The sequence below is a fragment of the Zalophus californianus genome, chromosome 15 (assembly GCF_009762305.2).
Source record: "Zalophus californianus isolate mZalCal1 chromosome 15, mZalCal1.pri.v2, whole genome shotgun sequence".
Lineage (NCBI taxonomy): Eukaryota > Metazoa > Chordata > Mammalia > Carnivora > Otariidae > Zalophus > Zalophus californianus.
This window is the reverse complement of record NC_045609.1, coordinates 56,202,462-56,227,958: the sequence shown is the minus strand read 5'-3', so window position 1 is coordinate 56,227,958 and position 25,497 is coordinate 56,202,462. Positions and strand designations below refer to the sequence as shown.

Sequence of the window (25,497 nt, the reverse complement as noted above, 5' to 3'; positions counted from 1 at the left end):
TTGGTCCCCCAGTTTTGTAGACAATTTCCCAAGATGCAGCTTAAGGTTGTCCTGAAAGAAGTTTCTCTGCTCCTTCTACTCCACCCTCCAGCCTGTCTTTCCTCTGCGCTTCGCTCCTCCAAGCCCAGGGAACGCGCCTTTCCCCACAGCCTGGCTGAGGCCAGGGTACAACAACCAACAGGATACCACTGAACATTCGGGGGCAATGGGGAGGAATTCTCTCATTGCAAATGGCTAGCGATGGTGCCAGGTAGGGCTCTTCTCAGAGATGGAGCCCAAACCCAGCCACTCTCGTATCCCTCCCCACCTGCCCAGCAATGAATGACCTTCTGGTGGGTCTATGCTCTTCAGGATTAGCTCCTAACAGTCATTAGACCTGGAAGGGGAGAGAGCTCCCTAAAATCCCCAGTGCAAGTTCCCATTCCTTATTTGAGAGTCTTCCTTTTGCCAGAAGGGTTGAGGGGAGGAGGGTCTATCCCTACCCAGTAAATCTCACCCCACCCCTCAGTGCCCAACGGCTCTCAAGTCAACAACTACAGCAGAACATCAGCCTCGGTGGGTTAGTTAGCCTTAAATTAACACTCAGCGGCCGAGATGCCAACAGGCAGGCCAGGCAGTACTCCTCCAGCAAGCTGCCTCCCATGCTCTAACTGCGCCACCCACGCTGAAGAGCTTTGCAACACGCCCGTCCTAAATCCATGCAGAGCCAGAGAATGTTCCTCCAGATTCCCCCTAGTCAACAGGGTTTCATAGACCTCTGCCAAACTTAATTGTGCACCACTATTCATATTACCCCATGCAAGGCCTATCTCCCAGAGTTAGAGAAATTTGCGATCAGGTTTATGGGAAATCACAATTTTCTCCGAGAACAATGGCTGTGTATGAGATTTACATTTTGTTAACTATAGGGCTCAAGCACATCGTTTCCTCAGAACAAAGGAAAGGCTTGCCTGAAAAGTGAATTCAACTATCTTACTCTTTGATGACAGAACCGTGTGAAATTGTAAATATATATATATATAATTTATTATATATATAATTTAGTTGTATATAAATATAAATAAGAAATATATTTTATATATTTATATACATCATTATTTATATACAACATAAAATTATGTATATTTCATACATAACACATGAATATATATTTACATGTAAATATATATAAATATAAGTACATTTTTTTAAGTCAGAAAGTTATTATGAAGAGAAAAACCATGGCCCTGTACTCTGACCCTATTAACATTTTTCTCTATATATCTATATAAAACATAATAGAAATGATATATGCACAAGCTATGAACATTCAAATCATACAGAAAAATCTTCATTGTAAAGAGGAAGTCTCCTTTTTATAAAACGGAAGGCCCCATTCCCCCTGGAGCCGCCAGCTTTCACTCCACAGTCTATATACAAGGGCGCTTGGCTATGAGGACAAGTAGAGGCTGAGATTTATTCCTTCCTTGACTGTTTGCCAGGCTGTGTGCCCTGCTGCCATGAAGGTGCCCACCCAGAAGAAAGGGGTACCCTTTTCTAATTTGTATGAGGATACTCCATTGCCTTGGAAAACAATCTTTGAATAACTGCTTGCATATCCTTCTAAAAAGCTATGCATGTGCTGGCTCATAGGAATGTACGTGTCCTTTCGCATCCCACAGAAAAAAATATGTGATACACATTATTCTGAACTTCCTTTCCTTTCTTCCTTTTTTGCTTTTTTCTCCTTCACAGTTTTGTTTAACTTAATATGTGCTGGGGAATTTTTTTATGTGTCAGCAATACGGGTATGTTTCTTTTTTTTTCTTTTTTTTAAGGTTCTGTGGTAGTCCACTGTATGGCTTTATCAAAGTCTACATTACTAGTTCCCTTTTAATGATTGATGGGCATTTAGGTTGTTTCCAGGTTTTTTTAGTGGCGAGTCAGGAAGGATTATGGTTATTATGCAAAATGTTTATATGTACATAATGGTATGGTTTTATGACCATGTTTATAATGGCAAATTACTAGCAGTAGAATTTCTGGGTCAAAAGGCATGCAGGTTTTAAAATTTAACAGGTATTGATTATAACAATGTGCATTCCCAAGAATATCTGTATTCTTGTACCCCCATCTACCCAGGGTATTATCACATGAAGTTCTGCTTCCAACTGCTACCAATCTGATAAGTAGAACATGTCTCATTGTTGCTTTGATCTAGATTTCTTTAAATGTAAGTAATGTTAAATATCTTTTCATTAGTCTGTTGGCCACTTGTCCTTTTCTGTTTGCTACGTGTTCACATCTTTTGCCTGTTTCCTATTGAATTATTAATAATTACTTTGCTGAGTCATAAGATTTCTCTGTCAATCAAAAGATGGAGTCCTTATTATTATTGTGTCACAAATATTTCTTCCAGCACATCATTTATCTTTTGATCTTATGCATATTACTTTTTGTTCTACAGAGTTTCCAAATGTGTATGCAGTCAGATTCATTAATCATTTTCTTTATGGCTTCTATGTATGTACAACTTTTTGGTGACAGTTTTTCCAGATTCTACCTCGTAAAGTTCACCAAAAAAAAATCTTGGACCTGATTTCAGCTCATGTGTCCTTCAAGGTAGCTCCATCTTGCAATGTGAATGCTCTAAGGACAATCAGGGGTGAACAGTGAGGTTTATCAGAGGGCTTTTGCCACACGTGTGTCCTCAGAATGGACAGATCTAGAAACCACAGTTTGTCTTCAGCGCCTGAGCCTGGCCCAGATATCCAATGGGCAGGGACAGGGACATGGCCCAATGACCACGTTCCTTACAGAATCAGTCACACTTTCCCTTTACTCAGGTAGCAGATGGTCAACCTAATTAAATACAATACGATTCACACTGTTCGAGGGGTTTATTGTAGGTCTTTTCTCTTTTTGTATTCAAGAAGGACAGAAGACTTTTTTTTTAAATCAACCTTGTTATTAATATTTTATGTTTAATTTGTTTCTTGCAGGCAGCTTCAAAAGATGGTCCACGATATCAAGAACAATGAAGGTGGAATAATGAACAAAATCAAAAAGTAAGTTAAACTCCATAGCACTATATACGCACTCATTTATATAAATAACACATTATTCTAGCCTGTGCTAGGTGGAAGAGAACAAGGTTCTCTGTTACCCAAGTGAGGAGTTGCAGCCTCTTTAGCATGTAACCCTTTCTTACTCATCGCTAGAGTCCATGGTGGTAAGACCCATATTCAGGAAACATGGAAAATGAATGGGGTGACACTCGGGGCATTTTGCTTTTCCCTCTCACTGCAGTAAAAGTGAGCCATACCACTCAAGGTGCCAGCAAATGTCAGCAAAGACATTTATAGAAACAGGACAATCGGCTTCTATAACTATTTAGTTAAAGTCCACAAGGACACGCTTCGAGAAATCCAAAAGAGAAGTTATAAGAATACAGTCTTAGCATTTTTAGGATGCCATACCTGTTTTCCATATTTCAATTTTTGCTTTTTCAATTATAGCCTTAAAATAGTGTTTTCAATGTGCTTGGAGAGGAAAAGCTAGAATTTCAAATCTTCCTGCACATCAAAAACTCTTAAGCTTTTTTAAAAAAAAAGATAAAAATTGTACATACCTGTATTTGCCACTCAAAATCTAAGAGGAAAGAGGAAATGGTATTCCATTAAGTTTTTGTGTAAGTTCTTTTATTCAGAAAGTGAAAGTAGTAGAGATTCACCAGGAAAAAAAATCAGAGAGTTCAGAACTGCATGAAGTCAAAATCTCCCACTTCTCCATATTCACACCTCAACCAACTCTGGGGAAATAGACATTGTCATCAGTGAGTCTGGTATATATATGTGTATGTATGTGATATAGTACACAGCTATACACACATACATTTTCATCATGAATGGCGTCATACTTCATAAACCATTCTACCAACTTGCTTTGCTTAGTGGTTTTACTTAATGCTATATCATGGACGTCTTTGTTTGATGGTATGTAAAAATAGGGCATATTCTTTTTTGAACAGCTTATTAATAGTCTGCTATAAATGTATTATCCTTCATTTAACCAGCTATGGGAAAGAGATGTGGGGGTTTAAACTGACATATTCTTGGAGGTGAATTTGATAAGATCACTAAAAATTTTGTGGCCATTTCTTATAATGGCCATAATAAATAATTTTTACAGATTTTTACAGATTTTGAGTATACCAGAAAGCTAAATTCCTAAAATGAAATTTCTAGATGGAAGAATTTATGCCATTGAAATTTTTATTGATGTTATCAAATTGCTTTCCAAAAATTTTGTACCATTAATAGTGTATAGAGAAGTTCACTTCCCTATGCCTTCAGAACAAAATGTCTGCATTCTTTTTGGTCTTTGTTAAACTTGTAAGTAGGAAATCATGTTTTATGGTGTTTTTAGACTATAAAATGCAAATGAGTCTCAATGTGTATAAGTGATTAACATAAAATAGTTAAAATGGTCTTCTGCTTGTGGGGCATCTCCTAGAGGAGGAGAATTTGTCCTCGTGCTCTGTCCTGTGGTGGAGAGATTATTCTCATTTAGTATTTCTGACACACGCAGAATCACATTGAAATGAGATAACCTGCTAGTCATTGTTTTAATCGCTAGCAATTCTAGATTAATTATCCCACAGTTGTCAGTCTTACAATACACCAGTTTTCTCCATAATATGATGCCTTTGTGTAAAACGTCTCTCTATTCCATGGTCAGGCATACTTAGAGTAGCCACGGAGCTCAGAGTTTTTCAGACAGTTTCTATTTTATTATGCCCATTGTTCCCAAAATACACTTTTACTTGACAAGCCATGTTTCCTCTCAGCTTGGAAAATATGGCTGCCATAATCGTTACCCTAGGTGAAGACAGTGGCCCTTTGCTTCTGAGTGACCTGCTGTTACCCTCTTACTCGTTGCCAGGCAACAGGTGCTACCTTGAAAGGAGGAAGCACGGTTGAACACACTGGTTTCCTAACACAAGACCGTGACAGAATTGTCACTGGTCCATGGCCAAATGAGAAAATAAGGACCTTGAAGCGTTGGGGGTTGGCATGCAGCTGCTGGCTGCTAAGTGAGGCCCAAACCACAGCTTTTATTCCTGGTCGGTGTTCAGTGACCACCAGTCCCTTCCTGAGTCTGTCCTTTATCCCGAGATGATAACCTTCAGACATTTTGGGTATTAAAATACCGTTTATTTTCTCTTATGAAATGATGGCAATAACGGGTAATGGTTGGTTTGTGTTTCTCGAAATTTTACTGGTTCAGGAACAGACCCGGCACCATTCCTTGTTTGTTTTTGTGCTTTCCCCCCCCCATAACACCGTGGCTAATCTTTCTCTCTGGACCTCATCAGAAATCTAATGATAATATCTCCCCAGCCCACGCTGGCTTGCTATGAGAATTGAATGAAATAATCGATCTGAGAACCTTTGGGGAAACAAAAAGCAGAATTTCTATGCAAATACAAATATTGTTATTTTTGCAACATTAAAATTCTGGTTTATCAGGCTAATTTTTTTGTAATCAGACATGAATTTCTGAACTGCTTTTTTCCCACAAGAAATGAAATATGTTTTGCATGTAATGGTTAACCTATACCCTGTTTCTTAAAAAAGGATGTGATGTTTTAGTAAATAAAGGCTACTGGATGTAGGTTTTATTTATATATACTGTAAATTTCATTAAGCAAATCATTCTTAAATGAAATGAGCAACTATTATTAAGAATAATAATTTACTAGAAATCTTACCCATTTCAAATAATAGAATGGGAGGTGTTGGGAAATATTTTTAAAATGTAATTTTAACTTTCTTCTTTTAGTGAGGGGGGAAGGATTGTGAATATTCAAACATTTTATACATGCGTAAAGATACTAAAGTAGTTTTGAGAGTGCTTGAAACAGTTCAACTTCTAAATAAGCTAAGTATCACAATCCCCAACTTGGAGACGCTCACTGCTCACTTATTTGGCACTTTTTTAATAGTGCCTAAATAATCTCAGTCCAACCTACAACTAAGTGCTCTGTTATATCTAATATTTTTCTTGATATTTAAAGCATTTATTATTTATTAAAATAGAGTTCATCTTCTCTTACCATCCTATCAGCCAATCAACATTTCTCTTCCTTGAACCTCTGAACTCTGTGCTTTCTAGTATTCTGACCTCTCAGAACCCTCCACCACTGAACTTGACCTTTGCCAAGTGACAGCCCCCTTGCACACTGAGGAGATGAGGGAGGTGGGAGACCTCTGGTTAATGGCTTCACTCCATTTACGATACATTTAGCCTTTCAATGTGATGGGTCCAAAAGAAGCCATCATTCTGTTAGTTATCTGTCTGTTATCTATATATCTGCTTCTGTTATGGGCCTTGACAACAGTTGTCCTACTCACTGACCATTTGTCTAATGGTTGTTCTCTATAGGCTGAAAGTCAAAGCACCTCCGAGTGTTCCTCAAAGGGATTATGCCTCAGGTAAGAGTATTTCTAAAATACTTGGACTCTTGACTAATTTCATATTCATAGTTACTTCTAGAAAAGGGAACTATGTTCTACTCATTTGAAAATAAGAGTGCCCATCCCAATTTTAAGAATGCCAAAATCCATTAGGCATTTGACTACAGTGGAGATGTAGTATTCCATCCAGCCAGCCAGCCAGCCAGCCATCCAGCCATCCATCCATCCAGCCAGCCAGCCAGCCAGCCATCCAGCCAGCCAGCCATCCATCCACTCATCTATTTATCAGACATTTATTAAGTATCTTCCATGTACCAGGCACATACACAGTTTTAGGTAGAGATACAGGGCTAAACAAGACAGATATAGTCTCCATACTCACGGTGTTTATAGTGGAGAAAAGAAGATACAAGGATATAAAAGCAATTAGAGTTAGGGTGATGGGGAAGCACAAAGTTCTATGAAAGTCCATACAGCAGTGTCTAATCTAATCTGAAGTGGAGGGTGTGGAGGAATCAGGGAAGGGAAGGCTTCCTGGATAGAGAATTGTTAAAATGGATACTTGAGGGTCAGTGAGGGTGGGGAAGAGGGGGAAGATAAATTATTGTTGGTGCATGGTTACTCAGTCCTCTCTGACCTTAGCCCTGCTACCCATTCCAACTAGGATCAATTTTGTCAGCAGAGGGTAGTCTTGAGATTGGCATTGTTTATGGCAGTGGTGAGCAAAATAAATTATCCAACATACTTCCCTTTTCTAGAAGAAAGGACTTGGGAAGATAAGTCTAAAATCTCTTTCTACTGGCCGAAATATAAAGATTTCCTGGACATGGACAGACCTATATAGCCCTTAGTGAAAACCACAGGGCTACAGACATCAATGAAGTATCTTCCTCTACAGCACAACAACCCAAATCACAACCTTAAAGGATGCTTACTATTTTTTTTCTGTCGCTGATCAAGACAGCAATAAATCAGACAGTTGAGTTCCTCTTAGGCACTAATTAAATCTTATCACACTAAGAAAAGCTGACCAACATGTCAAGTCTGGTGACTGACCTGTTGGACCACTTTCCAGAACTCCCTAGGTTACACAGTACTTATTGACTTCACCTTGCCAATCAGTCAGCAAGTCTCAACAGTTGACCAGGAGATTCCTTTGCAGTGAAAAGATAAAAATAAATAAAAAAAATAAATAAAGACCCTGTCCTGACCTTTAAAATCTACCTGATCAAAAGCCAAGGGGGAAAAAAAAAACAAAACCCAAGCAAGCTGCTTAGTTAACAAATGAGAACAAATTCATCCTTCTCCCCCAAGTTCTAAAAAAGAAAAGAAAACAAAGCAAATGATATCTGCTAAGTACCCTGAGTTTTGATGGAAAATTATGGAATCATAGAGTCCCAGGTTTAGAAGGAGCCCCAAAGATCCGACAGCTTAACATCCAACCCAGTGCTTAACCCTCCACCCCCACCACCACCATGCACCACAAATGAGGCCCACCTTCTGTTTGGACATTTCCTGTGATGACTTCCCAAGCCTCTTTGGTCCTGTCAAGGACAGACAGCCCTGGCAGGACAGAGATGCAGTCAGTCCATTTCCTGCTGGCTTCCTAAGTCTGTCCTCATGGCCACACAGCACAAGTCTTTAAACATTCAGGAAAACAGAGATAGAGGTGTTCCGTGCAACTTCAAGGATAAAATTAAGAAATTAGGTCATTGGAATAATTTATTCTCTGAAATCAATATCTCCACGTGCTTCTGCTGTTTCACACATTCTTTGACTCATTTGACAAATATGACACAGTACATCTTGTGTGACACTGAATCTACTAAATATGGAGTGGGGAACAAAAAATAGCCCTGACCTTCAGGTGCTTCATGACTAGTGGCGTGTCTGATAATAAATGAGAATGCAAACAGGTCAATATTTGCCTAAGGTCACACTGTTGTAGAGAGAAGCTCCCCTGGCCATTCCACACACCCCTGAGTGGTCAGAACTGGACGAGGCCTCTTTCCTTAGACCCTTGGGCCCTAATACCCAGGGGCTGTTGTAAGAAGCACAGGGAATGCATAGCAACCCTCCATCCGCTGGAGAAGTGAACTGTCACACTGCCTCGCCCTTGCCCTGGTGTCCTTACCGAAGCCAGTATTCACTTGATTTTTTGTCTCCCTGTCTCCACTCTGACTGGTGGTACCAGCAAGGCTGACTCGGGGAGAGCTGCATTCACCATCAGCCCCGCCTCATGGAACTAAGAATAGAGGAATGAAACTTGGACTCAAAGGTATTTGAAAGCCTGGAAAGTCCTGAAAGACCGCTCACCCCTAGTTTCTCGTGTTAGGGCTAACTGGAGACCAGACGGGCCCCGGGGCTGCCCGAGGTCATTCAGCCAGGTGATGGCCAAGCCAGGACTCAGTCACCCCACCCCCCATCAATAGGGCTCTGAGAAAGGAGGAAGGGACAGGGCAAGGGACTTTTTAAGATGTGAAGCATTTAGATGCAAATCACCTCTCCTACGTGGCTCAGATCTGCTCCCCACACTGTCACAGTACATCTTGTGTACACTGTCCCTTTCTCCTCTTGGGACAGACCCAGGGGGACTGTCCACGGGCTGCCTCCCCCACAGCCTCTGTAGTTCTTCTTTCTGTTCCCTCTTTGCATCTGCCTCCACCACCACATCGAACCGAGCCTCCTTCCTTCTTTCCCTCCTGCATCCCACTCCTTCCCCACATCCTGCCCCCAGCTCTGTAAGAGGAGGAACTGGCAGGGCCTCCAGAGCTGAATCAGGGCCACAACTGAGCGTGTGTCAGACCTGCAGCATGGAGGGCCCCCCGCAGTGCCCAGGGTCTCTGGTGCTGCTCGTGACCCAGAACAGGGATGCTCCATTCACACCCTTCCCTTCACCGCTTCACTCAAGCTCTCACCACAGAATCTTTTACTGTCTTTCCAGCCATCCCATCCCATTCCCGAGCCCCCCGGGCTGGTTCGGCCTTTGTCACTTCATGCCTGAACCACTCAAACACCATCCTCACCAGGCTTCCTGCCTCAGGTTTGTCACTGGGACCTACAGTGGCCTCTGTGGCTGGATCACCCCCTTGGTTGGCAACAAATCTGGCTTTGTTTTCTCCCCTGACTCTCCGGAACAGCTTGTTCATTCCAACCACATCTATGGAGCCTTATGGATGCCCCTCCCAGCCATCAGCTAGGCCCTGCTTCTGGGGCTGACACACAGGTCCCAGCCTTAGGGGGTGGAAGGAGGGTGCCCTCCTTCGTCTTCGTTCTCTCACTTGAGTCCTGGCCATCCTTCAAGGCCCCGTTCAATCCCACCCTCACCACACAGCCTCATGTAACCCTTCAGCCCTTGCTGAGCATACCCTTCACAGAACTTTCCCAGCACCTGGCCATGATTCCAGGTGTTGAGACATTTGTCAGGAAAGCCTACACTGCCCTGGATTGTCCTCAGTGTGATACGTGGCTGTTCTTCCAGACCTAGGTCTATTACCTCCATGGCTGGGTGAGAAGATCTTGGACTTTGGGGTCCTCTAGCCTGGGTTAGAATCCCGGCTTTGGCCCCTAAACACTGTGAACCTAGAAAAGTTATAACTTCCCTGAGCCTCAGCTTCCTGCTTGGAGATGAGAGTGCTGATCTATCCTTCAGGTCGTTATGAAAGTAGATTAATAGTAACCAGCAGCATCCATTGAGCTCTTACTCAATAGATGGGTGTCAGGCGCCCTTCTGCTCGCTTTCCCTGGGCTATTTCATTTCATTCTCGCAAAGCCCCATGACACAGGCTCTACTTATCATATCCATTTCAGTGGTGAGAAAACGGGTGCCCAGAGGTTAAGCAATTTGCCTGTTCATGCTGCAAGCTAGTGGATTTTGAATCAGGATTTTGATCAAGGCAGCCTGACCCCAGAGCCCAAGCTCCAAACCCTGGAGCGGACATGGAGGTGGGACCATCATGGCATTGGCACGTGCCTCACAGTGCCAGGAGCCATGTGAATCACAGAGCCTGGGCCAGGCAAGGGGAGGAGCTCCTCTATTATGTGGCATGCGATTGTGACACCGTAAATGGAACATAAGCCCCAAACCAGGTACATGACACAATTGGAAAGGCTCTCCCTAATAAGGAGGCCCAACCCGCATCTCAGCTTCCTGCCAGGGGCGTGCAAACTTACATCCCTAGTGAAACCACCTGGCCCACACTAAACTTGAACTTACCCTCCTGAAAGTATCACCCTCTACACTAGAGGCTCTCTTGGGTCCATTTCTTTATGGTAGCCATATTGTGTGGTTGTCACTGGAGTGAAATAGAATTGGTATTTTTTTTTAATATTTTATTTATTTATTCATGAGAGACAGAGGGAGAAAGAGAGGGAGAGAGAGAGAGAAGCAGAGGGAGAAGCAGGCTCCCAAGGAGCAGGGAGCCCGATGAGGGACTCAATCCCAGGACCCTGGGATCATGACCTGAGCCGAAGGCAGACGCTTAACCATCTGAGTCACCCAGGCGCCCAGAATTGGTATTGTTTTGAGGGTTTATTAAGACATTGTCAATATCCAAGGCAACAATAAGTAACATTAATACAGCATTTACTGTGTGCCAGGCTTTGGGAAGCACTTCACATGTATTGTATTACTTGAATCTCATAAACACATGAGGCAAGCACTACTCTTACCTTTGTTTCACAGGTGAGAAAGTGAGCTTTAAACAATTAAACTCCTGGTCCACTGCCAAGCAGGTAGAAAGGAGCAGAGCCAGGATTTGAACCCGGGGAGCCTGATTCTAAAATCACAACCCACCCACTTTAGGAAGCTCCCTGAGATGCTGGACAACCAGTACTTTGGATCTAGTACTTTGGACCATCCTGCTTTTTAGTTTGGGAAATGACCTGCAGGCTGTGACTTTATTAAGAGCAGGTTGTTGTGAGTTGCTTGTAGGACCAGCAGATGGGTGTAGCTGGGTTTAAAATAGAAAGGTTTCTATTTTAAAGGTGCCATCAGGCAACCTCTCCCAAATGGTGATGCTTTTCTCTCTTTTCTGCCTCAGCGCTCTATGACGCCTGAATTGGGCCATTCTTGTTTCTCCTAGGTTTTATCCGAAGGCTCAGTAGAGGGCCAGGCAGTTTACATGAGATTTCAGCTACAGGGGCCAAGACAGGGAGCCTGGCCTCCAACCCCCCCCCCCCCCACTCACCAGCCATGTGGCCTCACACAGGTTTTGAAACGTCTCTTAGCACCGGTTTCCTCGACTATAAAATTGAGATCATAATGGCACCTCGACTATAAAACTGAGATCATAATGGCATACGACAAAGCACCCTTTTGAGGAAAATTGAGAAAATATACTTATCCTAGCCCAGAGCACATAGGAAGTGTTTAATAAATGGAATCTATTATTAGTATCCTAATTTTCGTTCCTTCAACTCATTTGTTGGTTCATACTTTTATTACTGCACAGATTACAAATGCCAAACGTCATCCAGGTGCAAAGATAAATTAAATAGGCCTTGGTTTTCAGTACCGAGAGGCCCAAACAAATGATCATAGCACAGGGCAGCATGGACCTCACGTGTCATCAAGGTGCCAGCAGCGCCTGTGAGGGCCCGAGGAAGGAGTCATGGGTCAGAACCCGAGGCACTGGGGAAGACCGAACGACAGAGCTGTAACAGGGACTTCCACGCAAAGAAGGAAGATGGGCTGGGGAGTAGCCCGGGCAGAGCAGAGAGCGATCACAAGTGCAGGCTGGGAGGAACGCAACGCCCAGTATCACTGTGAGTGAACATGGACGACGGCAAGAGAGGTCCAGGGAGGGACAGGAGGGGCAGGCATCCGAATGTGTGGACACAGAGCCTCGGCTTGACTCCATAGGGAGCCACTGATGATTCTTGAGGAAAGGAGCAGCATGCTCCAAACTTTATTCTAAGGAAATCACTAGAAACAGTCCACAGTGTGTGTTGGAGAGGAAAGAAAACGGGACAGGAAAAGTAGTTAGACAGCTTCTGCAAGTGCTTTCAGCAGTGACTGACTAGAGAGTGGGCCCCCGGCTCCCTGAGGAAAGGCTCAGCAGATACAGCTCAGCAAGGCAGGGAAGTGTGTTTTATAAAGCCATTTTATAAAGGTTTCTACTTGAAAGGTTGAAACAAAAACATCTTGCCACCTTAAGTGCTGATCTTCAATTATCCCCAAACTTAAGGTACTAGAAACATATCCCCCTCAGTGCCAGGTATTGGTATATTGAGAAGGGGACTTATTCACCTAGTCTTCTCGAGTTTCTTGCCAAACCCCAGTGACTGCAGTACACTCTAATGCGATATAAGTTAGCCCAGATCATAACTTAATAAGAATTATCTTCTGTGAATGTCAAAGTTAGGCCCATTATTTGGCTCATAAAATAAAGCTCCTTCTTCGTGACCTATCATGTTTTTCCCAAGAGAGGGCGCTGTTGCAGCCATAGCTTAAAATCTGGCCACTCTGAGCTAAAACCCCTCTTTCAGGCCCCCATTTTTTCTCTGTAATTCCTTTCCCTGTGCCTCTTTGGAGTCCTCCTAGAGCTGGAGTCAGTGGTCTGCCATGGCAAGGGCTAGAAATGGCAAGAAAAGGTTCTACTGAGGCTCCGGAGGATTCGGGGACCATCCACTGGGCCTCCTTACCCTGGCTGCTCAGTGGGATGGGAGAAGAGCCAGAGCCTCCCTGGTACAGTCGCTGGAACCACTCTGCCATGTGAACCTGTGCCTGGTTGATCTCCTCCCTAGCTGAGCGAATTGTATTTAACCTCTAATGTCAGTTTATGTGATGGACGCTAAGCTTCTCATACTCTAAATGTGTTTTGGAGAAAAGAGGGTCAGATATTCTCCTTGGCTGTCCATAATTCAGATCTATTTTATTCTTCAAGATCCTAAGCTCCTTGAGACCTGTTATATCCATTTTTATCCTGCCTGCGGAGCCAAGAACAGTGCCTACACCCTGGCATTCAAAGGCAATGAGGTAGCATGGAATTGGAGTCCAGAGCATACCCTTGGAAGCCAGCCTGCAGGGTTCAACTCCTGGCTCTATTATTTGCTATCTGACGTTGGGCAAATGACTTATTTTCACTAGGCCTCAGCTTCCTCATAAGGTTTTTGAGAGAAGCTGCATGAGGGCAAAACTCTGAAAATATTGCCTGGCATGTAGTAAAGCACCAGGTAAATGCTTTTCAACAAGAAAGTCAAAGTTAGAGCCACAGATAATCCCAGACGTGATCTGTTATCTTACAGATCTTGAGACTGAGGCCCAGAGATGTTAGCTGTCCTGCCCAATCTCCGACTTGTTAGGAGCAGAGCCTGCATAGGAATTTTGGTCTGTGTGACTCCTAGTCCAGTGCTCTTCCTACTACACCATCCACATGTTGATTCACAGAAATCCTGAGAAGCAACATGGTATGAATTGCAGGTGCCTCCTGGGTTATTCTAAAGTCCTAAAAATGCTCCTTACCAAAGACAGACATGGTTCAGATGTACCATGGCTCTGCCTCAGTGGGACTTCCCTTTATGCTTTGAGAATGGATTTTTTTAAAAAAGAGGAGCTGAAAGTGGATGGACACGAGATAAGTGTAATAACTGTTCAAGGCCAGGTAAACAGGACCGGGGAGCCCAAGAGCAAGGAAGGCAGGCACGGGATAGTGGTGGACAGGGTGGGGCTGGCCGGCTGAGATTTAAGCTTGTGCCTTCTGCTTCCCACTTGCCATTGCAGAGAACCCTGCTGACGAAGAGGAGCAGTGGTCCGAAGACTTCGTAAGTATTTGCTCCTGGGACCAGCAGGGTGTTGTTTCCACCAGGGTCTACGGGAGGCCTTTGCAAGGGCTTGTTTCTGAAGGACGTGCTGCTGGTCAGCTGCACATCACAGCGGGGAGATGGCTGGGCTGGAGGGGCCACCTACAGACAGACAAGGCAGCAAGAACCCCACAGTGGCTGACTTGACCTGGGCCCAGTATGTACCAGGCTAAGTGCTTCATCCACATCACCCCACTGCACCTCTGTGTAGGCATTCCTATCCCCATCTTCAGTGCTGTTGTTCAGAGTATTCACCAGCACAGCCCAAACAAATGTGAAATGTTTTTAAATACTTCCGTATCAGTTGACAAAGGCCTCTTGCCCTGAATTCCCCAGTGCCCCATCACTGCCTGGGCCTTATCTAGGAGCCCTAAACAAACCAACCCCAAAGAGTGAATGCCTGGCACATCAGGGGGCCTCTGGGCCACTCTTAGGTCAGCACCTGAGCCACGCTAGTTGTCAAACATTTTGAGTATCAGCCCTGCTCATTTTACTGGTAAAGAAACCAAGGCATGGAGAGTTTAAGTGACTTGCAGTTTCAAAATTCAAACCCAAGCCCTCAGATCTCAAAACCAGGCTTTTAAACTCCACGGTGCTTGCTGTGACCAAGAGGACCGTAGCAGATGCTGGGGACCACAGAGTGAGCGAGGGACCCAGCCATGAGGACATGGAGGGTGATGTGTCAGAGTCGACCGTCACCCCCTTCAAGGTGGCTCTGCAGCCCACAGAGCCCCCGTGGACACTTCTCTCTTGGGTGAAGTCTTGTAGGGACAAGACATCCTAAAAACTTTGTACACAACAATTATTCCTCATTTATATCAAATTCATCCAGAATGTTAGCCTGCTCCGTTCTATGTGTGTTTTATCTGGACAGGATCCAAGAAGGCCATTTTACAGATAAGGAAACCACGGCTAAGAGAATGAAAAGGAGTTGCCCATGGCCACTCAGTTACTCAGTGGCCCAGTCGAACGAGAGCCCAGGACTCCCGTCCCCTGAGCCGGAGCCCAGCTCCACACTGGGTACACCACCTGGAGTTTATTCAGAGTATTATGAGCCAGAAGTACCTCCCTTCTTGACTGCAGAGAAAAGATTTGTAGAAAGAGGGGATGAGAAGGCCTCTGTGCAGGTCGCTCGGGTGTGGAGTTCCTCCCAGGGCCTGGCCGCAGCGGATCCCTCAGAAACACTGCAGCGGCGCCCCCTGCTGGCTGCCCGCGACCAGGCACAGCTGAAACAAAGTTGAGAGCTGGTCTGCATCCACAGGGAGGCCACGAAAATTGAGCTCGCTGGCTGAATAAAAAGAGCACATGGTGGGGACTTAGAAAACACAAATAAAATTAGCCTGGAGAGGAGGGGATGGCTTGTGTGCCAAAGCCAAACAACCAAAGTTAAGGTTCCAGCTGTAATAAGGATTGAGTAAACCTTCATTCACAATTATTTTGAGCTTCTTGGATTCCCATTGTACACAGAAGGAAATCCAGGCTGTGGCCTTCAGGCCAGATGAGATCCGGCCCCTGCGGACCTGTCCAGCCTTCCTTGCAACTCCTTGCCAGGGCCTTGTCTACCACGGCCCAGGTGCGCAGGTCTGCCCTCAGTCCTACAACAACAGGTCAAGGTCATGCCTGCTCAGTGATTTCAGACTCATGGACCTTGGGCAGGAGAAGGAAGAAGGGAAGAGAGGAGAAACCAAAGAGCGTCCCCATCCTTCCTCACTTGCTCTGCTCCTTCTTGTCCTTCAGGCTTTGGCTTCACTCTCTCCTTCTCGGGAAAGCCTTTTTTGCACCGGAGGTAGAATCCCTCCTCCCATTGCTCTCTGTCTCAGGACCCTGAATATTTCCTCAAGTGCATCTATCATGAGTGATAACTATTTTATGGTTGATTATCTACTTATTATCTGTTATTTACTATTTGGTTACTGTTGGTTTCCCCTGCTAAAATAGAAGTTCTATGCTCAGAGTCAAGCACGATGGCAGGTACATACTAGGTGCTCAATAAATATTGACTGAATGAATGGACAATTTGAGAAGATTTTTTGCCTGATCACACATTCCCTTCTTCAAAGTTTCCATCCCACTGTCCAACATACTGTGCTTGCTCAAGGATTAAATGAATGAATGAAAGAAATTTTTTTGCCAGAATATAGAATAATTTGAGGGGAGGTTTTTTTTAAACTGTTCCTTCAGAAGTTTGAATAGACTCCTTTCTAATTAAAAGACACTCGATCATTTCACTGCGCTGGAAATAGGAGGGGCTCATAGTACACGTCCCGCAGAAAAGATCTTCCAAATGAAGGGGTAGCTCAGCACTTCTGAGCACCCCTTTCCTCCTCCTCAGTCCCTTCAGAGCTCAGGGCAGCAGCTCAGCTCATTCATTCATTCCAGGCCGGGGCCTGGGCACACTGTCTCAGCCCAGGCCTCATGGGGGTTACAGTCCGGTAGGCAGCCCAGTGTCAGCATCGGGCTGCCAAGAGCAGATGACAGGGAGTCGCTCTTCCTCTACCTTCTCTGCCTCCTCGGCCGGCCTGGTCCTCTCAGTCAGGCTGCTCTGCCCAAGGGGCAGTGAGGACCCCCGTGTCCTCCCCAGGATGCACACTGCTCCCTAGCCTCCAGGTGATCAGGTCTAGGAAGCCCCCTGCGTGCTCCGGCCCGGGCACTTGCGTCTGAGTGCCTATGGCTTCTTTCACTTTCCAGATGGTTATTAAAGGTCACTGATGTCTCCCTGGGATGCCCAACAACAGGGATCAGGTCCTCTCCTTGGCCAGGATGAGGAGGGTCCCAACAGCCTCAGGCTGAGCGGTAGGAAACTTGCCAAGCCTGCTCTCGCCCCCCACTGTCCTTTGGCTCCCACCCCACCTCCCAGGCCGGCTGTTGGAGAACAACAGCTCTGGCTTCTCCAGAACACAGATCACAGACTCAAATTACTCAACTCCTCGTGCCTCAGTTTCTCTGAGGGCTAAAAAAACTCTCATAGCATTGTGGTATGGGACACATGAGGGAGGCAGGGCATAGAAATGTCAGTTGTGATAATAATTATCATTGCCATTATTCTGTTCAGCCAAATTCCGTGTTCACAGGCAGGAAGGATTGCTGAGCCTCCCTACCTGCTGTTATCGAAATGGGAGTGTGGGGAAATCCCCCTACAAGGCTTTCCTCACCTCGCCGCTCCTTGTTCCTTCCTGACTCTTTGGGTTTAGGACAAGGACAAGGACCTCCTTTTCTTCTCTCCCAGGGCTCCTCCGCCACCCCGGGAAAGCTCTCTTTTCAGCTGCCTGTCTCTGTCTGTCTCCTGCTATACACCCCACTCCTCCCCTCTCCCTCATCCCCCACAGACTGAGCAAGGGAGCAGCCCTCACCCCCTCCCGCATCATTCCTGCAAACACACCGCACTCCCGTCCTGTGCTGGCCCTGCTATGGTCCCTGAGGAGACAGCAGCGAAGCCAACACTGGGCTCACGCCTCACCACCCCCATGGCGGTGCGGGACTGCAGGGGAAGGAGGCCCGCCGAAAGGCGGGTGCACCGCGCACTCATTGGCAAGTCCCGTACGGATCATGCAGTGTGTCAGGCAGTGTGGGCAGAGGACCTCTTAAGTCTGGATCAAATATTTCCTGCACGTGAATATATGCACATGTGGAGTACAGCTAAGTGATCTCTGAACAAAATGCATGAGAAGCCAGGAATGGTGCCCCCCGGGAAGGAGACTGTGTTTACATCCTTTTGAACTGTTACTGTGCCAATGTATTTTCAATATACATTGAATATTCAGTATTCGATAATTTCACTAGAGACTTAGATAAAATTTATATTCTGTACATCCCCTCACCCTCTCCTTATTAATCTTTTCCCATAACCCTCAGCATCCATGATAAATGACACCTATTGGTTATTCTATTGTATTGGGTCCTTTTTCTGCCTTCTAAAAAAAAAATGTATTTTATCTCCAACTGCTCTTCTTTGCAGACACGCAGAGTTTCAGCCACCCTTCCTGTTAAATGGCCCACATGCTCCCCCAGGATAGTGGTTCAGGTGATAAATTCTGGAGGCAGAAAGGCCTGGCCTCAACCCCAGCTTTGCCTCTCATGGCCGCCCAGCCTTGCTTAGCCACCCCTTCCAAGCCTCGCTCTCTGGTGCCTATGCTGGGGGAGCAGCTCCCGCCTCCTAAAGCCTGAGCTGTTCTGATGACCGAGCCCAGATGGGGCACTGAGCCTGGGGTCTGCACTTGCAGGACAGCGACTACGAACACCCAGACGAGCACTCGGACTCAGAGATGTACGTGCTACCTGCCGAGGAGCCCGGGGACGACAGTTATGAGCCGCCACCTGTGGAGCAGGAGACAAGAACAGTTCACCCAGCCCTGCCCTTCGCCAGGGGCGAGTATATAGGTGAGGCAGCCCCCCGGGACCCTGGGTGCTCAGCCTGCTAGGCAGGGGAAGGGGGACAAGCCGGGCTGGCAGGATGGTGGGCACCTCCCACTCTCACCACCTCCCCACGGGTCATCTGGTCACGCAGAAGCCATGGGGCCCCAAATGGAAAACTTGCCCATTCGAGGGGGAAAGGTACTCTTCCTAAATTGCCAATGCTGAAAACAGATAAAAGGAGCAAACCCTGATGGTGGCTCCCACCCCAACTCCAGATAGTCCCATGAGAAATCAACCCCGAGGATAGTCCCTGCTTCTTTTTGGTCTTCCTGCACACAAGGCTCTGGAATTTCTCTTGAGATGTCTGTACAGAACAAGGATGATCTTCAACCCTCCCTGTATCTGCTAATGCCCCTCCCTCCTTCTTGCCCACCCCCTCGCAGGCAGGTCACACTCTGAGTCTAGACTGTGGATTTTCAGCTTGGGGAGCCCATGGGTTACCCCTTGGTGGGGACTGTGTTGGTGAGGATGAGGGTGAGGAGCCTTTGTCTGCTCTAAGTCTGGAATTAGCTGTATGTTAAATGGGCACAGCTCAGATGTAGCCTCCAGGCCCGATGTGGTTTTTAATGTCTCCCGAAAATAAGGCTGTGTTCCAGGTAACTAAGTTCAGCAGAGGTGGGGTGGGGGGAGCGTGTTGGTGATGATCACGGTGATGCTAACATTTGTACAGTGTCCCTGCGTGTAAAGGGCTCCGTGTCCATTGTCATTGCCGTTACCTGCCTCCTCACAGGGCGCTGGGCATAGCCCCTTGCTTCATGCCACAATTAACCTATTGGGCACCTACTATGTGCCAGAGCTACTCTGAGCCCTGAGCATTCAGCAGCAAGCAAGACAGACATACTCCCAGAGTTTTTGTAGTTAACAGTGTAGTGCTTTTCAGTCGTGGCCTACTTCACCCTCTCAAGAATCTTATGGAAGAGGGGCACCTGGGTGTCTCAGTCGTTAAGCGTCTGCTTTCGGCTCAGCTCATGATCTCAGGGTCCTGGGATCAAGCCCAGCAAGGGGCTCCCTGCTCGGCGGGAAGCCCGCTTCTCCCTCCCACTCCCCCTACTTGTGTTCCCTCTCTCGCTGTCTCTCTGTCAAATAAATAAATAAAATCTTAAAAAAATAAAAAAATAAAAAATAAATAAAAATGAGGAATGTGAGTCCTGGAGAGGTTGAATCATGAATAACAAGTGCAGCCAATGAGAGGCAGAGCAGGGGACCCAACTCAGGGCCATTTGACTTTGGAGCCTGCACTCATTCCCTGACACATGCTGAGGACACAGTCGCCAACAAGGGGTAACCCACGGGCTCTCCATGATTTTGAGGGAAATCGTCGAGGGGAAGAACATGTAGGTTCACTCAGATCAGTAGCTGCAACTCTGAAGACACCTTAGAATAACCTGGGAAACTTTTGGGAAACCTGTTATGCCGGGACAGTCCCCACAAGTTCAAGCTAGTATGTCTAGGGTGGGGCCTGGGCCTTGGCATTTTCTTGAAGTTCCTCAGGGGGTTGGGGCGCCTGGGTGGGTCAGTCATTAAGCGTCTGCCTTCGGCTCAGGTCATGATCTCAGGGTCCTGGGATCGAGCCCCACATCGGGCTCCCTGCTCCGCGGGAAGCCTGCCTCTCCCTCTCCCACTCCCCCTGCTTGTGTTCCCTCTCTCGCTGTGTCTCTCTCTGTCAAATAAATAAATAAAATCTTTAAAAGAAAAATTTTAAAATTAAAAAAAAATTTCCCCAGGGGGTTCTTATGTGAAAGCAGGATTGAGAATCACTGCCCTTAAGTGTTCATAGCGCAAAGTGAACCTTCGAGGAGCACACCCCTTTTAGGCCTCGCTGCTGCCAAGGCCATCCATCCACTCTGTTCGGCAGAGTGCTGGGCTGATTTCCCTATCCTTATACACTTCTTTGCTTGTCTGCTCCATCTGCCTTGCTCTCCAGAGTCCCTGGATCTCCATCACTCCCCTGGGAGGATGTTTTTGATGACATTCTTTTGGTTTTTATAATGTAAGTCAATGGGCAGTTGATTTTTTGCCCAAATGTCATTTTACACTTTATGCCCGGATTAATCATTTGGGATACTTCGGCTCAGGGAATGATCCAGAGCCCCTTTCATCTTACACTTTGTTGTTCCTTTCAAGACAATCGGTCAAGCCAGAGGCAGTCTCCGCCCTTCAGCAAGACACTTCCCAGTAAGCCTGACTGGCCTTCGGCAAAAGCAAAAGCCAGGCTGACCTCCACTCTGCCGACCCTGACTTCTCTTCAGAAACCTCAAGTCCCACCCAAACCCAAAGAACTGGAGGATGAGGTAACGTAAATCTGTCCCAAAGGCTTCCCAGTTCAAGTGGAAAGCAGGATGCACGGAGGAGGGGGAAGGAGGGAAGGAGAAAGGGGGAGGGGAGAGGGGGGTGGGGGCCGGGATGGTCTGGCGTCCTCCTCCGTGCCCCTCTCTCCCAGCCAGCACTAACCACCCACCCCTCTAACTCCCCACTGGTAAACCAAAGGGAGGTTTTTCTCTCAAAAAATGGTATATGTGGCCTTCTTTTCAGCATTTTCATTTCCAGAGCGCATGGGTAATACCAGCACTGGATCTGTGGCCCCTCTTACTAGCCTACAGACCTCTCTTCTTGGTTTCCTGTGAAACTTCTCCTTCCTCCGTAAGAGATTTCCCTATCCGTATACTGCTTTGCTTATCTGCTCCATCTGCCTTGCTTTCTTTCCTCCACCTTTTCTCTCCACTTCTCCCCATTTCTCCTGTGAGACGCAGAAGTGTGCGGTGGGACACATATGGAGACCCCTGGTGGTAGGGAGGCCTCTGCACAGCCTGTGGAGGAGGCGGCACCTCACTTCCCTTTGGCACCTCTTGCTTCTCACTCCCTTTTCCCTCAGCCCCTGCTATCCAGCCTTGACCCACCTTGACAGACTGTCCAGGGCTCTACTCTGGGTTTATCTCAGCATCTCCCGTCTGTCAGCACCCAGGTTTTATGAGTCTTATTCCCTATGGAATAGCTCCTGTTTGAAAAGGTGCTGATAAACTCATTCAGACTGTTGTAGGAATGACTGATAAGGCCTAATACCTAATACCTCTCAAAGGTACTTGTATTTTAAATAAGGACAAAGGCAAGCCCTCAAACTTAGCCATTAGAACAACCTTACAAGTATAACAGTCTTAGAAGCAAAATAACAATAGAGCGCCTGGGTGGCTCAGATGGTTAAGCGTCTGCCTTTGGCTCAGGTCATGATCCTGGGGTCCTGGGATCGAGTCCCGCATCGGGCTCCCTGCTCCCTGGGAGCCTGCTTCTCCCTCTGCTTCTCTCTCTCTCTCTCTCTCTCCTCTGTCTCTCATGAATAAATAAAATCTTTAAAAATAAAAAAATAAAACCTGTCCAAATTAAAATAAAAAAAAAAAGAAGCAAAATAACAATAAAGGCAACTCTTAACCATCCCTGGACATAATCTTACAGCAGCTTTTGAAGAAATAACTTGTGTTTTTTGTTTTTTTTTTTAAGATTTTGTTTATCTGTGTGAGGGAGAGAGAGCACGAGCAGGGGAGGGAGGGGCAGAGGGAGAGGGAGGGGCAGAGGGAGAGGGAGAAGCAGACTCTCCGCTGAGCAGGGAGCCTGACGTGGGGCTCTATCCCAGGACCCCGAGATCATGACCTAAGCTGAAGGCAGATTCTTAACCCACTGAACCACCCAGGCACCCCAGAAATAACTGTTTCTAAATGCCAAAGGTGATAAAACCTAAAGCGTACAAACATGTTGTAAAACGACCTACATTTCCACCTTAATGTAATTTGTAGCCCAGCAGGAGATGGAAAAGAGAAACTTTTTAATAAGATAGAAGCAGCATTTAGGCCCAAAGTCCTGCTTTGACCCTTACTAGCTGTGTGACTTTGGGCAAGCCAGATAACCTCTCTGAGCCTCAGTTTTTAATCTCTTCAGGTTATTTTTAAGGATTTAGTAAGAGAACACATATACAGCACTAAATACAGTGCTTCGCACATGGAAGGATTCCATGTGTCATATGTTCCTTTCTAGCATATTCTAGAGTCTTTACAAAACCCATTTTGTAGTTTCTCTTGAAAACAGGAAGCCTGGCAACCCAGGACCAGTCACAGCCTCAGAGCAGCCAAGCCTCACGGCAACCCTCCAGCTCAGCTGTGAGTCCCTGACCCTTGTCTGAGCTGGTCATAGGCCCCACCACTCCTATGAGGTGTGCACACAGCCTTCTTCTGCACTCATCCCCATGGCTGTTCCTTGCCTGCCTCTGTAAGCTTTTCTGTTTATGACCTCTACTGTAGCGCTAGTTTAAGTCAGAAAGTCCGCTGACAGAGAAAGGATGGTTGGCCAGTCGTCTGTCTGTCTGTCTGTCTGAGAGGCGATGCTGACCTTTTGGGGTGAGAAGGGGCTGGCAGGAAGAAGCTGAGCAGGAGACAGGATACGGAGACTGGCTGTTAGGAGCTCACTGTGAATTCTCTCAGCATTTGGCAAATCTATATGAAGATACAAATTCAGACCCAGAATACAAATGAATATGGTGCGTTATATAAGGCTCTCCATTTCTGTGAATAGCTGAGAGTGGACCCCCGTGGGGAGAGGCAGAGTTTTGCTAATAGCAGCCTTGTGGAGGTGGCTCAGGCAAGTCTGAACCAGTAGGAAAAGGAGAAGTATGGAGGAGGCTGCATTCTGGAATGGGCAGATGGACAGTCAAGATAAAGAAAGAGGTTAAAAAAGAAAAAAATAGGCCAACATTAAGATCTGGCTGAACCATTAGATAGGAAAAGAAGAAGTCAAGCACAAGCATAAATAACTAAAAATATTTAGCTCTGCTGTACAGGTTCCAGGAAAAGTATAGGGGTATAGACTAGCTATAGTTGGGGAGGGAGCAAAACCTGGGAGGAAGGAGCATCTGTGCTACAGTGACAAGAGTGGCAGGCACTTGATGAGTGCTAGGAATCAAATGGTGTTCTGAGGACTTTGTATTTATCCCAGTAAGCCCTCCCAAGAACCCTATGAGATGGGTACTATCGTCCCCATTTTACAGATAAGGAAATGGCACAGATGAGGTGCAAAGGGGTTGAAAAACGTATCCAAGGTCACAGAGGCCAGGTTTGGAGGTGAAGAAAGAGATGAGAAATAGCAATTAAGTGAAGAGAGAGTAGAAATAAAATAGAAAGAGACGGGGAAGGCAGGAAGGTCCTAGAATGTAGTGGCTAAGAGTATGGATCCTTGAAATGATTCTTGAATCCCAGACTCTACTACTTTTTAACTGTGAGGACATGAGCAAGCTACTCCGCTTCTCTGTGCCTCGGGTTCTTCAAGTTTCTTCATCTTGATATGGAGCTGAGAGCAGCACCTACCTTACTGGATTGTCATAAGGATGGAGTGAAATAACACATGGAGAGTACTCAGATGAGCACTTGCCAATAAGTGCTCAATAAATGGTTTTTGTTTCTCTAGAATCCATCAGGGCTACCCACCAAGATGGGTTGCAAAAACCACATTTGGGATCTGATTATCTCCTTTGTTTCCTAGCAATATAAAATCACTTCCTCCCCCAATTTATGGTCAATTGATTATTGACAAAGTTACCAAGACCATTCAGTGGGGAGAGAATGGTTTTTAGACCAATTGTGCCAGGATAACTGTATAACCACATGCAAAAACATGAGGACCCCTCTCCCACCAAAGACAAAAACTAGCCAAAAATAGATCCTAGACCTAAATGTAAGAGCTAAAACTATAACATTCTTAGAAGAGAACAAAGGTATAAATCTCTATGACCTTGTGTGTCTTGGATAGGGCACCAAGCATCAACAGAAAAAAGAGTTAAAATGGGCTTCACAATGTCAAACTTTTGTGCTGCAAGTGACACCACCAAGGATTTAAGAAGACAACCTACAGAATGGGAGAAAAAAATTTGCAAACTATATCTGATAAGAGGCTTCTATCTAGAGCATTTAAAGAACTCTTCCAACCTAATGATAAAAAAGACAACCCAAGTAAAAATAGGCAAAGGAGTCAAATAGACTTTTATCTAAAGAAGATATAAAAAGAGCCAAGAAGCACACAGAAAGATGCTCAACATCATCAACCATCAGGAAATGCAAACCAAAACCATAGTTAGACACCACTTCCCATCTCAGGATAGTGACATTCAAAAAGACAGACCATAGCAAGTGTCAGTGAGGACGTGGAGAAATTGGAGCCCTCCTACGCTGCTGGTGGGAATGGAAGAGGGGCCAGGCACTTGGGAACAGCAGTTTGGCCGTTCCTCAAACTTAAACAGAAGCTCCCGTGTGACCCAGCAATTCCACCACGAGGTATATTCCCAAGAGAAATGTACATCTACACAAAAACATGTACCTGAATGTCCCTGGCACCATTATTCATAAAAGCCCCAAAGAGAGAACAACCCAAATGTCCGCCAGCTGATGAACAGACCAACAAAATGTGGTACATTCATAAACCTGGAATATTATTTGGCCATACAAGTGAATGAAGTACCGACCTGCTCCATGGTTGAACTTGAAAATATTATGCTGGAGGAAAGAAGTCACCACATACTATGTGATTCTATTTCTATGCAATGCCCAGAATAGGCAAATCCTAGAGACGGAGAGTAGATTAGTGGTTGACCAGGTCGGGGAAGGGGTAGATGAGAAGTGACTCACAGGTACTGGGCTCCTTTTTGGGGGTGATGAAAATGTTCTACACTTAGATTGCGGTGATGCTTGCACACTCTGGGAGTATACCAAACCCACGAAGTTATACACTTTACATAGGGGAATTTAATGGTGTCTTAATTCGATCTCAATAGAAGTATTTTAAAAACCAC

General features: G+C 45.8%; 1 protein-coding gene across 5 annotated transcripts in view; it reads left to right on the top strand.

The window, feature by feature from the left end:
- Positions 1-25,497, top strand: part of BLNK (B cell linker) — a 73,977-nt gene that overhangs the window by 23,125 nt on the left and 25,355 nt on the right. For 2 of the 5 annotated variants that reach the window (XM_027596706.2, XM_027596707.2), the window contains exons 2-7: positions 2,982-3,047; positions 6,427-6,476; positions 8,653-8,736; positions 14,182-14,222; positions 18,482-18,638; positions 20,799-20,965. In XM_027596706.2, coding sequence (XP_027452507.2) covers positions 2,982-3,047; positions 6,427-6,476; positions 8,653-8,736; positions 14,182-14,222; positions 18,482-18,638; positions 20,799-20,965 — 565 coding nt within the window. Of the gene's footprint in view, positions 1-2,981; positions 3,048-6,426; positions 6,477-8,652; positions 8,737-14,181; positions 14,223-18,481; positions 18,639-20,798; positions 20,966-25,497 lie in introns of those variants that run through there. The other 3 variants (XM_027596709.2, XM_027596710.2, XM_027596711.2) reach the window with 2 other exon arrangements.